Source organism: Eucyclogobius newberryi, unplaced genomic scaffold, assembly GCF_026437365.1.
Source record: "Eucyclogobius newberryi isolate DKJ021-1_F unplaced genomic scaffold, fEucNew1.0.hap1 SCAF_6, whole genome shotgun sequence".
NCBI lineage: Eukaryota > Metazoa > Chordata > Actinopteri > Gobiiformes > Gobiidae > Eucyclogobius > Eucyclogobius newberryi.
In genome coordinates this window covers 13,336,036-13,351,162 of record NW_027316278.1, presented here as the reverse complement: position 1 = coordinate 13,351,162, position 15,127 = coordinate 13,336,036, and the positions used below count along the sequence as shown (strand labels likewise).

General features: G+C 40.6%; 2 protein-coding genes across 3 annotated transcripts; one reads left to right on the top strand and one right to left on the bottom strand.

Moving 5' to 3' along the window:
• The first annotated feature begins 2,123 nt into the window (after positions 1-2,123).
• On the top strand, positions 2,124-5,901 carry trmt2a (tRNA methyltransferase 2 homolog A). Of its 2 annotated transcripts, none has more exons than XM_072434124.1 (11): positions 2,124-2,740; positions 3,003-3,111; positions 3,598-3,779; positions 3,850-3,964; positions 4,049-4,164; positions 4,258-4,369; positions 4,448-4,570; positions 5,180-5,255; positions 5,344-5,460; positions 5,527-5,623; positions 5,706-5,901. In XM_072434124.1, exons 1-11 carry the CDS (start codon positions 2,154-2,156, stop codon positions 5,884-5,886), a joined length of 1,815 nt encoding a protein of 604 aa, XP_072290225.1. In that variant the 5' UTR covers positions 2,124-2,153; the 3' UTR covers positions 5,887-5,901. The 2 variants fall into 2 exon arrangements, with proteins under 2 accessions (XP_072290225.1, XP_072290226.1); XM_072434125.1 differs by having other exon boundaries at positions 2,124-2,744; positions 3,007-3,111.
• A 134-nt stretch (positions 5,902-6,035) lies between these two features.
• Positions 6,036-14,991, bottom strand: dgcr8 (DGCR8 microprocessor complex subunit). Its single transcript, XM_072434123.1, has 14 exons — positions 14,858-14,991; positions 13,128-14,060; positions 12,621-12,780; positions 11,535-11,677; positions 11,066-11,399; positions 10,121-10,318; positions 8,985-9,086; positions 8,812-8,910; positions 8,645-8,727; positions 8,477-8,577; positions 8,294-8,400; positions 8,095-8,222; positions 7,391-7,504; positions 6,036-7,302 (listed from the first exon to the last, which is right to left on the bottom strand). Exons 2-14 carry the CDS (start codon positions 13,800-13,802, stop codon positions 7,219-7,221), a joined length of 2,328 nt encoding a protein of 775 aa, XP_072290224.1. The 5' UTR covers positions 13,803-14,060; positions 14,858-14,991; the 3' UTR covers positions 6,036-7,218.
• Positions 14,992-15,127: the final 136 nt, after the last annotated feature.

Below are 15,127 nucleotides of genomic sequence, written 5' to 3'. Positions count from 1 at the left end.
CTTGGATATCTTTAATAATAAGCACCTTAGTTACACTTTTTTGTATTTTTATTTAAACCCAATATCATCCAGACGATCCAAGAGAATACAGTGATTTACTGAATCAAAGGCCGTTGACAAAATAAACAAAAACAGCAGCACATTCATTATGATTGTCCAATGCATTAACGGTTACAAATATATTTTTTCATTGTCAGACTTATTGAATCTTTTATAATTTAATTTGGTAAAGAGGGAGCAGAATTTTGCAATATGGTTTTACCAGTTTGCCAACATTTTGCACAATTGCCATGTGATTCAGTGAAAGTATTGACTTAATAAGATGCTTTGGATTTACCAACAATAGAAACAGATTTATTGTTTATGACAAAACTGCCGCCAATCTGCTGCTGATTTGGTTGCCTTGGCATCTTCCCAGGCTTTGTCACGCTCTCAAAATAATGCTGCGATGTCTGGACAAAACCGGGGATTCTTCTTATTTTTGAGCCTCAATTTTTTATAAGGGGCATATTTATCAGAAATATTATTAAATGTTTTTTAAAAGTCCTGTGCTGAAGAGCTCTTTCTTGTTTGGTTTAATTACTGTTTCGGGGTCGCTCATCGAGGCAACTTGTGATATTGAGTGTTACAAAATGAAATGGACAAAGTTGAAATACATTGGACCAAATGGGACTTTTTTTCTTAAGTCAAATATGCAATACTTTTTTTAATTGTTATTTTTTATTTGAGATGTTTTAGATATATTTTTATTTTTATCTTCACTTTCTGGTTATTTTCTGTGTTATGTTTATTCTTTAAATATGTAAATGTAACGGATGAATGAAAGATCAAAATGGTGTAACATTTTGATAATAACCCCTAAATAGGCTAGAATATAAATGAGAGACTTGCAAATTAAAAAAAATGACACATACATATAACAAGATTGTGTAAATTATGTAAAACAGCTCACTTGATGCATCTTTGTCTAAATTTCACTGTAGATAAATAATAATAATACAAGTGCAGATATTTATACAGATTATAATTACAGCATGAAATGTCGCTGTCTCTTTAAAGGGGTCAAAGGTTGTGCACGTGGTACAGAAAACAACATGGCAGCGCCCTGTACTATGAAGTCATGTGTGAAGTGAGATTCACGAGTTTGTAAAACAGAAAGAAAGGTAAGCCAGCAATATTTCTACTGGTTTATTGTTGCCAAGTTTATATAGTCTTTTGTTTCACGCGGGGCTGGAGGTGATCAAATGTTTGTTAATCTAATAAAGACCCAAAACGTGGATACTGTGATACACGTATTCACAAATGCCGTGTACCAAATCAGAGAAACAACGGCTGTTTGTCAAACTCAAGTCGGTCCCGCCTCTGCCCAAAAAAAGACCAATCTAGATCCAATTAATCTTATAAAATAACAATGGTATGTTTTGTATGTTTTTGTAAGTTTTAAACTTGGGTAAATTGTTTTAACTCTGAAGTGATCGCGGTGCATTATGGGTTAATTCATCACCAGTGCATATAGAAGATTATTCAGTTATTTCACCAATTCCTCCCCAGGAAATGGAGGGGAAATCGGAGATACAGAAAAAGAGGCAAAATAGAGAGACACAGTAGGGGGGACTTATATTTAATTTTAATTTATTGTTTCTTTTTTGTGTGGGGTCTTATTAAAATAACTATAGTATAGTTTGTATTTAGTAAGTTTTTTAATTTAAAGTTGATTCAAAAGCCATACAGATCCATTCTCATATTTTTTACCTTCTTCCGTATCATGGTGCCTTATGGGTAACTTCCCCAGTTAAAGGCTGCAATGTAATGTAATGTAACCTTGGTAAATTAGCCACATGCTAACCAAACACTGGACACATGCCTGTGATGGGAAGTGAGTGATGACCTGGATGATTATACTCTCCCAGATCTTACATTTGTGACGCCTGACATGAAATTTAAAAGCCATGACACTTAGAGGCTAAAGCTAGATTTTACATGATTTTACTGACATGGTCCAATTTTTGGGTTATACATATTTTGGTTAAAATGGAACCTTAGTATCAGATTCTTGATAACAACTACTACTTGATTTACGTCTGTAGTGCCCAGATGTAATCCCTGAATATTCTCTTTCACAGAAACCATAAGTGTTGTCTTAACATTCAGAGATGGCTGAAGTCAGTAGTGTCCCCGCGCCCGGCATACCGCCTGTTGGGGAGGATGAGAGGTCTACAGAGCTGCCCCAGGACAGTACAATGGAAGAGAGTCAATCATCAGACCCAAGCATGTACCGCTACATTAAAAATGATCTCTTCACGTCAGAAATCTTCAAGGTGGAGATAAGAAACCTGCCTAAATTCATTGGGTTTAATGATCTGAAGAAGTTTTTGGCCAAGCAAAATCTCAACCCGCACAAAATCAAGCTATTTGGAAAGCAGACATTTGCTTTTGTGACGTTCAAAAATGAAGAAGAGCGAGATAAGGCGATGAAGTTGGTGCATGGGATGCAGTGGAAAGGCCAGGTGCTGAATGTTAAGCTGGCCAAGCCCAAAGCAGATCCCATTATGAGAAAGAGGAAGCAGGAGGGGAGTGAGGGGCCCCCATCGAAGAGGACGGAGGGAGAGGAGGAGGAGGAGGAGCAGCCGCTGAGTGTCCAGATCGCAAACGTAGTGACGCCGTTGTGGAACGTGCCCTACGATGAGCAGCTCCGCAGGAAGGAGCAGGAGGTGGTGGCCGTGCTGCAAAGACTAGCCAAGCGAGTGATGCATTTTTTATCATTAATAAACAAAATACTCTCTCAGCCATTCACTTTCTGAACTGCAAAAATATTACCACCTCTTCCATCCCTCCATTGTTCGTGCTGGTGATCTATGGCAGAACAATTTAACCTATTGTAGTGTGCAGAGGGAAGCCTGGATTCTAACTTTGATACTTTAATGGCTCTTCGTGTGGGTTGCTATAGATATGTGTACAAATATATGTGAAATTTATTTTCTAAAATAACCTGATTCTTTTAGGGAGATTGGCAACACCAACAAAGCCATGTTACCGTGGCTGTTTGCACAAAAAGGTAAATACAACAAGATGTGCTGCCCACTGGAAGACATCCGCCCTTCCCCTACGCAGGTAATTTAAAATCTTTGTTCATATTCAGACTTTATAACACACTGCTAGCCCTGAACACGTGCAATACTGACTTAACCATGTGCAATACCATCATATTCATGTGCAATTACTGTTGTACTCACACGCAATAATGTCACATTCATGTGCATATAACTGATGTAAATAGAGTGTTTATTTTACCATTGTTATTAGTATTATTTTGTCTTACGCTAGCTGTTTTTAGTTTATTTTATCTTTGTTTTCCCCCTCCATTCCTTATTAAGAAATGAAAGGTTTTTGTCTATAGGAGTTTTTGTTTACAAGAGTTTTGTTAATAAGCGATCTTCTATTAAGAGTGTTTTTTAAACTTCCTATAAGTTATCTGTCCTTTTCCTCTGTATCTACCTGCGTTGCAACAACAACATCTCCCCATGTGTGGACAATAAAAGAATATCTTATCTTATCTTTATTGTTATTGATCATGATCATGTCTTACTCGTGTTGTAGACAGAGTACAGAAACAAGTGTGAGTTCCTGATTTCAATGGGGGCCGACGGAGAGGACAAAACCGTAGGATTTCGACTGGGGAAATATAAAGGAGGCTCTTGTGCTGTGGTTGGACCAGCAGAGACCAGTCACGTCTCAGCCGAAGCCAAAAGGGTGGTCAGTGAGTTTCAGAAGTTCATCAGGTAGGTGTCATTGTTCATCCTCTCAGGATGAAACTGATACGATTATAAAAGCAGTTATCTTTTTGTACAGGACAACAACGTATTCAGTGTACGACCCAGAGACGTATGAGGGACACTGGAAGCAGCTAACTGTGAGAACCACAAGGACAGGGCAAGCTATGGCAATGGCTTTCTTCAACCCGCAGGTAATTAAGACGAGACAGCCGATAAGCACAATTCAAAAAGATTCAAAGTACAGTAGAGCGTAAACAATGCCTTTGACACTTTAGAAACTCAATGAGGAGGAACTGGATGCTTTGAAAACCTCCATGAAGCATTACTTCACAGAGGGAGAGGGGAAAGATGGCGGCATTACATCGCTTTACTTTGTTCGAGAAGGACAAAGGTGCGAACAGCCTGAACTGAATACTAACAATTTCCACGACATGCAGTAAAACTATAACACGGTATAATAATTTAATTGTATTGTTTTGTAAAGGACGTCTCCTAACCCAGAGGACCTGCCCTGTGAGCTCGTGGGTGGAGAGAGCTGCATTCATGAGGAGCTTTTGGGGCTAAAGTTCCGAATCTCGCCTCATTCATTTTTCCAGGTAACGCTTTGGACACGGCAGTCGTCTATTTTGTCGCGTTTATATCGCTATTTTGAATGTTATCTTTGTTTTTCCAAGGTGAACACGGGTGCAGCAGAGGTGTTGTACTCTACCGTTGGAGAGTGGGCCCAGTTGGATGAGAACAGCACTGTCCTGGATGTCTGCTGCGGGACGGGGACAATCGGGATCTCTTTAGCAAAGGTTAGCTTGTGTTGCTTATTTGCCAAATCTTTATTCAGTTAGCCTTATTCTAACAGTGTTCCTTATTAAATCATACCTGAAGTTGTATTTGGCTTCAATCATCACCCTTAATTGATGAATCCTGTTTTGTAAGTCCTTTCCCCACAGAGCCTCTGAAAACACTTTGTTCCATCAAAACTTCTAAATATTCTGCACTGTTTTAAGTCCAAAGAAATTACCCTCAGACTTCACTTAAAAAAATCACGTTCATTACAACATACGAGTGATTCAGCTTTCAGCTTTTTCCCCCCTTTGTAATCTCCTGTGCTGCCAGTAGATGGAGCTCTGGCACAATTCCTCATGAGGAATTGCCTCATCTGTCTGGTTTAAGTTCTAATACATTACACGCCGAATCAAAAGTAGTCAAGAGCATGTTTAAAGGCCAATAACGATACAAATAATCCAGAATGTGTCCTTTTTAAAGCTGCTCAACTTACTAGTATCAAATTGGAGCGTTGCATGCTGTTCACTTCTATTTGTAAAACATTTCATATGACTATCTTTGGGTTTGATTGGCTGTGTAGTTTGTGGTCTTTAAAGTTGACTCATGTGTTGTTTGTACTATTACAGAGAGTAAAGAAGGTGATTGGGATTGAACTCTGTCAAGAAGCAGTGGAGGATGCCAAAGTGAATGCAAAACTAAATGGTAAGAAAGACAATGGTGGTCTTGCAAGTGTCTAATTTAAGAATTCAAACGTAAATGGACACAATTTACATCAGTATTTTGTTGTAAGGACTGAGTAATATCGAGTTTCACTGCGGAAAGGCCGAGGATGTGTTTCCAATCATCCTGAGTGGTCTTGTCGCTTCAAACCTGACAGCAATTGTGGATCCACCAAGGGCAGGCCTGCGTGAGTAAAACACGAGCTATAAATTAAACCTTTTTTGAGAATATTAAAAGTCATGGTCTCGCACAGATTCCAAAGTGATCCTGGCCATAAGGAGAGCAGAGCACCTGAAGAGGCTGGTCTATGTCGCGTGCAATGCCAAGGCCGCAATGAACAACTTCATAGAGTAAGTGGACACCTTTGCGGGTTAAAACTTTACTAGATCTATATTGTTCTATTATTAGACCTAATCTTTGTTTTCACTTCAGTCTGTGCCGAGCACCATCAAACCGGGTTCACGGAGCTCCTTTCCGTCCAGTGAGGGCCCTGGCTGTGGACTTGTTTCCTCAGACGATGCACGTCGAGTTGGTCATTCTCCTGGAGCGAGTGGGCTACGACACTCAGCCACCGGGGAACAGTGGCAGCCAGCAGCAGCAGCCTGGCCCTTAGTACATATATTTCATACTATTATCTACAGTGTAGTTTAAGTTTTATAGTATCATCTCCAGTTTAAACGAAAGCCCAAAATGCCTTTGTTGATCATGTTCTGCTTTTGCGTTTGTCCCTGCACTTATACAAATAAACTGCTCACACTTCAGTATTTTCAGGACATTTTATTTTGCATAACAAACATCACTGAAGTCAGTAAGCTCAGGTTGTAACACATACTTCATTTTCTACGCAGCATCTCAAAATCACAACGCAGCAGCAACACATTGATCTTGCACTGACACGGAAGACACACAAGTAGCACATTCATAAAGCAATCCAAACGCATTACTACTTTACACCGGCTAGTTTTATTATGGAGATGAATCTAAGTCTAGTAAATGCTATGTAGCTGATGGCTTTGGTTATATGGTTTTGTTGGTTTGTCACAGACCAAATACCAGCACAGCGCTAATAGTAAAACACTAAATTGGACAAAGGCAATTTAAAAAAAATACTAGCTGGCAAAAGATTTAAACTCCTACATTGGTCTGCCCATTTCATTTTGAAGGGTGCTTTAGGTCCAGAATTCACTATTTAACTATGAAGTAGATTTATAAGGCAACCGGTTACCAAAAAAAAACCCAGAATAAATCCTGTGTGTACATGCCATTACAGTTAAAAATGTGGCAAAACTAAACTTAATGCTTAAGCTCTTTGCAGTGTGAACGTGGACTAGTCAGTTTCTTCCCCACATGAAAGAAAAGTGACATTGAAATGACTTTAAAAGCACTCATTTCAGTACCAAACACGGCAAGATCAAGTGCATAACAACCTGGAATAGTGACGTCACAACACAAGTTTTGATCGTGCAAATCGAAACGGCCTCGTTTTCTACCCCCTCCTCCAGCAAATGGAATATATTTCGTGCCGTCACTAAATCAAACCCGACCACACCATCGAGCGAAAAAAACATCCAATTATCAACTCCGGTAATATAAAGAGCATAAATACATACATTTGTAGTACTAGTCCCTTTTTAGATATTGTAAAGCACAGATATCGGTTCAGCTGATAGTAGGAAACATTTGAAAGTAGAACCTTAAGCCGAAGAAGCATGCGCTGTGTGATTTGACTTTTTGACCAATTCACCCTGAACCTCTCAAACTCAAACGAGAGCGGTTGATGGAACTTTCTCAGCTGTGTATGTCAGTCCTACTCAAACGAATAAAAGAAGTAAAATGTGGCCAGAAGATGCTAGCAGCTCGACTATACTGCCACAGAGTGATGCATTTTTAAGGTAGCGACGTATGTTTTGACAGTGACTGGTTTCAGTGGTGGTTTTGAGTTTCCTCAAACGTCAACAGTGCAGAGGGGCTCGCTCCCCGGCTGGGCAGATTCCATGATGGTCATCTTGGGTTTCTTCCTGGTTTCCTCCTGAGGGAACGCAAATGCATGAGCAGAAATACACACACGACGTACTCAAAACACACAAACTTGATGCGATTTTGGCTGGAAATCGTACCCTGTGTTTTGCCAGTTTTCTCATTTCTTCCTGCAGTTTGTTCAAGATGTGTAGGTTTGGCTTGTTCTTTTTGGCATACTGCTGGAGCTCGATCACACTCTTGTCCGAGCTCTCCTGCAAAACAAGACATTATCCTCACGTCTTTGAAGTGTGAGCCACTTGCCCATCCTTGTTTATAATCAGGGCTGCAACGATTAATTTTTTAGCTCATAAAGCTTCTCTAATCTTGGGCTCACCATAACAAAAAAACTAATGAGAAAAAAAGTTATCTGCACTGAACACTATAGAAACACATGAAGTGTCAAAAAAATTAAGAACAATGGATATCTTCATCAGTCGCCATATTTAAACATTCATTTGCTTGATCATTTATTCCAAGTCTCAATGTCAAATAGAAATATCTTTTGACTACCATATTTTACGGACTATAAGCCGCACCTTGTTTCATAGTTTTGGCTGGGGTGCGACTTATACTTATATACTCCGGAGCGACTTATGTGATATCATTTGCAACCTTATTTCATACTCCAGTGCAACTTATGTTTTATTCTTCTCTATTATGCATTTTTTGGCTGGTGCGACTTATAGTCCAGAAAATACAGTAGTTGAGTAATAAAAATTAAAGTCACTAACGGCTAAAATAATTGCTCAAATACAGATCCACCGACGCGTGCCGTGGGTTTAAAGAGCATGTGTTTGTGTACCTTCTTCACCATCTTGTTGCTGTCTCTGCCGTACATTCTCAGCAGCGAACCCCAGTTTTTCACATGCGGATGAAGCATTTGCAAGATCTTCTGAGATGCCAACTGTTTTCCCACCCTTTTATTTTTACCTGGAAAAACAGATGGGTGTTTAAAGCGTTAAATTGACTCGTTTAAAATCGTTCAGTGTCTTTTAACTTACACCAGCCTCGCACGGTGTGTTTCCCGCAGGTCATGACGTATTCGCTCTTCTGGTTTTTCCCAGGGATCACCTCGAACTTGATGCTCGTGTCGCCCATACCGTGGTTTCTGCAGAGAAGGACTTTCTGTCAGGACCGTCTGAGAACCGCCACCCATTATTAACCAACAAATGTGTGCGCCTCACCTTTTAAGGCACTCGTGTAGAATCTGATATGGTGAAAGTAGTCCTGCTTTATTGGTCAACTCATAAACCCTCGAGTCCTCTATACTGATATGATTAAAATACTGTGGGCAGAAAACATTCGTCAACCCCAAGTCTCATCATTTATGCTGCGTTTATCACCAGAAATACCTCCAGTTCATCTCCTTCCACAGGCTTCTCCTCTGAGGTTTGCTTCACAAAGTCGGGAATGAGGATTTCCAGTGTGGCACGAGCTGCAAACAGGACTCACTTTTTAAAAACACACATCTTTGACAACTGAACGCAAAGAACGCCGTGATAAACTTGATCAACATTACCAGCTTTATTTTTGGCAAGTTTTTTACTGCTTGCGGTTCCTGTACCATAAGTCACGCCGTCAATAATAACAGACGCTCCGAAGGGTTCACTTGGGTTCTCTGTAAACGAGACACACGTTCTGCGTCAGCCGCTGTAGATCGCGGGGAATGTGCTCGAAATGAATGAATCTTACCACATTCAAAAAAGTTGTAAACAGGTCGAACTTTTAGGACACGTTGCATATATTCATGTAGGATGCAGACTTCAGACTTGCCATTCGGGTTGATGACAAATTCTGAGACAGAGAGAAATTCATTTCGTCAAATTATTTATTCATTATTAACACTTAAAAAACACCCGTCACTGTAATAATTCAGCCCATCAATCCATCTATTTGTTAGTTTGTGCTGCTGTTCTGATTCTTGTTTCTGAATATATTTAGCATTTAAAGCCATTTTATTCTTACACATACTCTATTTTTGCATGCCGTTATTTTAAACAGTCTATATTTACGCAGAAGTGTGTTAAAACTGTTTAACGCACAGATCAGAGTTGTTTAATGCGTTTATACCACAGACAAACTGAAATAGTTCATCTGTGAGTTTGAAAAGCCTCTTGCTCTCCGTGAATGTCTGAGATTTTAGTTATTTCGGTGTTTTGTATGAAGCTAGTCCCTTGTAGCAGTTGAGCATTTGTTTACCTGTTGCTATGGTGACGGCTGCAGCGTAGTAGTGTTAAAATTTGATAGTTGCCGGAACTACTTGTGCGTTAATTAAAATGAAAGCACTGCAGTTTTGCTTTGTTCCAGACGTCCTTGGAGGTGGCATTATCGACTTGAACATTCATACTCTTTTTTTTTTTTTTTTTTTTTTACAGTATAGTGTAAAACACATACTTTGAAGACAAGTACAACTATAGTAGGTGGCGGTAAAAAAGTTCACATACAAATGTTGATATATATATATATATATATACAGATGCAGTAACACTGCCTGGGCGAGTTGATAACTTAACTGGATTCATATTTTGGTTGATTTGAGCACCTTCTTGAAACCATACACAATTATTGTTTTTTCTGACTTGACGCTGGAACGCAGAAACTCTGAGAAAATGTCCCCAAGGTCCGAACTTCTGACCTCTGAGGACGACACAGCATTGGAATTCACACTTTCTGTGGCATAACTATTATTACCATATTCTTCATTCTTTCATATTGCACCTCCCAGCCCAAGCAAGTTCCTAGTTTGTGCAATTTGTTCACTGATAATGGCAATAAAACTGAAATCAAAATTTAATAAACTCTTGCCATTAAAATCCCAGCCCCACTACCTTTCTTTGTGGGTGCATCTTGGACGGACAGCGTGATGAGCTTCTGGTTGGCGGGCAGAATAGGTCTCTCCGACTCCGCCTGCTTCCTCTTCATGTCCCTGTTGAACTGCCGACGCTCTGCCCACGTGCGGAACTTCTTCACCGTCACTTGTTCAAAGTCAAAGCACTTCTCCAAATACTGGCGAAAATCTTCAATTTCTGTGAGGACAAAAAATGCGATGGTTAAAAATAAGACGTTAGTGAGCTCTCTGCATCCAATTTTAAAGCGCTTTTAGCATGCTAGTTGTTGAGAGCCCTTAATGTGATGGCATAAGTCGCTCACTCTCCTCTGGAAGTTGTGCTTGAAAAAAAAGCTTGAAACGCAAATAGTTGCATGAGAAAGTGAGGAATAACTTTGGCAAAAAAACAAATAATTATACCAATCTAATGGTAATGTTCCAAGTCTTATTAAGAATGTAAAGGCTCATCAAAACTATGTATAATGCAACATTTTGAATCATTCACTTCATTGTCAGGTTGTCTTTGGCCCTCTGCTCCGTATAAGTTTCAAAATGCGGCCCTCTGTGGAAAAAAGGTTTGGACACCCTTAACTAAACTTTAACCTTATTTAAATTTAATTCCAAAATTACGCACAAATAGGAAATTAAATTAAAACGCATGATAAAAATAGTCTTTCAATAGCTGATATTGTAAGTTCAACAGGGGCCCATGAAAAAGAACATTTCTCATTGGTTTTCCCTGTATAAATAAATGAAATGAACTAAAGAATATATTATTCATCAGAGTAGTAATATTTGCTACTTTAGGCTGATATTAGTATCCATGTACAACTGTGTAGATTTTGAATAGACCCAAATACTTCATTAGCGTTAAAGCCTCAGCTAGGGCCCGATTCCATCCCAATAGTTTGTCATATCAGCAGCTTAAATCACACTATGGCCTTACCTATGGACTCATCTTTACAGACCTCCACCTTGGCCTTGACCTGTCCCAGAGCCCCCTGTGCAGAGTCAAACGCGTACAACATTTTGCTCAGGGTTTTGGCCCCAGCTTCTGCATCAAAAGAGTCGGGCTGACTGGAGGAGGGAATGTTGTCTGCCTCGTCTTCTGGACAGTCCGGCTTAGAACTGCTAGTCTCTGCTTCGTTATTGACGTGGCTGGATCCGACAGGAGTTTCCTCGGCTCTGGGGGTCACTTCGCCATTGAGCTCCTTTTCCTCACGCTCCTTCATTTTCTTGTAGTGCAGACAGGGGATGCTACTCCTGGGAGGGTCGTGTTTCTATAAAAAGGAGTATACAACTTTAACTCAAGTAAACATGCAGTACAATTGCAAAACCTCCTTTCAAAGTATAATCATTAACGTGATACTTCCCCAAATCAGAGCAGTTAAAGACAAAGCTGCTTGAGGTCTTACCCTGATACTCCCGGCTCCCAGGAAGTAGGGTCTGGACCAGGTGACCACCCTGGTCTCTCTGTGTAGGTAGACTGGAATGCCAGAGTTATGGAATGTCATGATCCATCCATCAGGGAGAGGCTCAGTGGGAGGGCGCCCCCTACCTGTTATACAAGATAACAGACACATCCACAATAACAGTGTCCTACACCCATAAATAAGGTGCGTTGAAATCACAAACATCATTGATTGAATATTACCATCTTCTGAGCCTTTATTTTGTTTTGACAATAACAATTATCTTTTACATGAATTCTAAACTCATTGTACAATTATCCTGGCATGAGACAATGGGCTGATGCTCGTACCACTGGAAACTAAATGTATTATTTATTCATTGATTTAAAACAAACAACCTGGATATTGAAAGCAGAATTTGAAACTCCATTAAAGTACTTTGACATTCAGTTCCCTCACATCTGCGTCCCTGGGGCGCCCAGACGAGTGATATAATATCAGCAGTTTGACAGCAGCTAGGAGAAATTAAATGTTGTTTGAGAATGACATCCGCTATAGATGTGAAAGGAGACAGGGAATTAATCCCTTCATGTTCAATCTATGGTGCCAGCACTAGTCTACACTAGCTAATAACAGTCAGTCAGAGACATGAATTAGGCGTCACTGGCTCCATCTTCATCAGAATGACTTTTACAGCCAAAACTCTTCCCGTCTGTAAGATATCTCTATTATAGGTGTAACGTTTTATCCATTTCTGGCTAACACATTGAAAAATGACATGGGCCATTATGCTATGATGCAATCTTTCACATTTTAACATAATTGAATTAATGGAGAACTGGATATCAAATTAAATTAGTTTTACTTTCAATATTTATTTATTTTTTTAATCTCTGAAATTTAGATTAATCTTTGGCATTACAGTCACATTCAATTATATATTATTCAATTGAATGTTCTAGCGGGACAGATATCAGCCCCCATGGTCAAGGAATTATTATTTTGGGTCTTTTAGTATTTACATTTAATAGGGAGACTGTGTCCGGCTTTATACAACTCAAATATGTGATAAACTAGTCCCCCACTCACTCTTGAGAACAGTCTTAATTTTGGTCATCATGGGCTGGACCCCTCCTTCTCCGTCAGACTGGTGGTCGCTGTCTCCTTCAAATTTATCCTCTGAAGGACGCATCTTTTTGGGGACCGGCATGCCCTCCTCCAGCAGGGCATCCACATCATTGTCAAATTCCTGGAAGAGTCAGTGGTTAAGGCCGGGAGGGAAGGATGCATCACCACATGTGGGATGTGTTCCGGTTGATGTGAAGAGACAAATACAAATACCACGGTGTACAACAATAAAGGGGGCGGCGGAGTAAAATGTGGATTATACAGACTATTCAAAAACAATCATCAAGCAAAAATCCTTTGTCTGGTCTGAAATGAATATAAACATTTGTAATGATACACTCCTGTAACAGCTTCTTACAAGAATGATTATTAAATGAGCATTTCTTACAGAGCAAAATGGCAGTGCTTTACAGATGGAGCTAAAGATGGTACAAAAGGATGACCGACTAGAGAGATGACCCAACATACCTCATAGGAGAATGCCACGGCCTCATCATCCGCTTGCTCCTGCTGCACTATGACGTCGGACTTAAAGCCGCCGTCGTCGGGGTCCAGAAAGTTCTCATAGAGGTCTTCAAACTCATCCAGAACGGCGTACTCTACTTTATTGTCCGCGTCTACCTCAATATCGTCGGAAAATATCCCCGCGGCATTCCCGGAGCTACCTTCGCCACCGTCCAGATCGCTTGTCGAATCGTGCAACTCACCATTAACGCCGTCTAAGCCGTCGTCCGCCTCGGTTTCCTGCCCCTCACCCGTGTACAAAACCTTCCTATCTTTACTGTTGCTCTCTGCAAAGCTCACGCGAATCTTAACATCTCGGAGAAGCTTTAGGTCAGGTAGGAACGCATTGACCAAGGGAGCGTGCCGAGCCGTTCTGGGACACAGCGGGACAAGATCGGCCTCGTTTTTGGAAGCGAAAGTATTACTAAACGTTACGGAGGTTGACGCGAGTGACTGATGTGGCAGGTCTTCCCCGTCCCCTGGGGTGTCTGTGGGTCCATCACCACCAGAGCTAACGTCCATTACCTCTGCGTCACTGGACGTTTGCAGGGGAGGTGGTGGAGGTGCTTGTTCCGCATTTAGGCTCAAGTCGTAAGGTGGCTCCAAGGGGAGAGGCGGTAACACATCATCTATCTCCATTTCTATACGTTTAGTTACTTTTTACAAGGTAGTATGAAAGGAAAAACATCTAATTTCGTTTATCTAAAATCGCAAAACATGCAGAAACGCATCCCTGTATTGATCATGTACTGTAGTTGAAAATGCTAAGCTGACTACATTGTTCTTTTCATTAATGCAGACAGCTTTCAGAATCACTGTCTCAATTATTGGAAATCACAATGCATTCAGCTTAAGAGGGCTCTGGGCACTGATCATCCTCCTCTGAACTTCTGGAAGCTGTAAAAAAGAAAAAAAGAATAGACAGGAAATCAAACGTATGAAAACAACGCAAAACGACTAGTGGCGTGCAATAAATCAAAATTTAGATAATATTGTGAATGTTGTTTTGACTATTGGGCATTTCATTGGCAGTAAAAATGCTACCTACAAAGAGCTGATGAAACATAAAAAGGAGAAAATGTTATGTTGTACACTTTTAAACAAGGGTATATGGGCATATTTTTGCACTTTAGCGTTTAATTTGACAGACATGAAAAGTAATAGGTTTAAACACATTTCTGTTGGATTAACACAAGTTTTATCAGTATACTGCAAGGCGTAACTTTACATCTCCCATTGCTTTCCCTAAAGGTTCCACAGTGTGGCTTTGAACAAACCCATGTCCAGAAAGGCAAGCGAGTGACACCAAGTTACAGGTTACGTTTGTGGAGATGCGTGCCCGCTCAAAAGGAAGAATGCATGTATTTATTTGTTTCTAAAAAATCTGTAGTGTGAATAAATGAATGATTGGCATGCACTTTCAAGAAATGCAAGATAGAGCCGTTTAATGCCATGCTGTGGAACATTCTGGGCAAAGCAGTAACATGTCGACGGACCCCTCGATCTGAAATGTTACACAGTGCATCTTTACGTGTGTGTGATTAGCACGAAAACGACAACCAGCAACGCACAGGGCCCTCGATCACTTTAGCTTGGATGCTAGTGTGGTAGCTAACCACTCTTGAGGCCATTTCTATCCACAGAAAGGCTTAGTCGTCATCACATTTCATGCACGTCAACATATCAACACTTACCAACAAATGCGGCGCAGACACACTCACGATCGAGCAACGCAGCGAACGAAATTATGTTATTCTGGAAGAGGCACCGATTCGCCTCATTTGCAGGGCGGCCATCTTGAAGGGGACCACATAGCGGCAAAAACCGGCGACTCCCCGCCTGGTCCCCGCCCCCATGCCCGCCCCTGATGCTGCCACAAACCGAGCGGCTACTTCCGGTTACCTTCTGAGTGCGGAGCTCCACTTCCTGCCAAAGTCATTCCTTGAGGGGAATTGGCAAAGTCT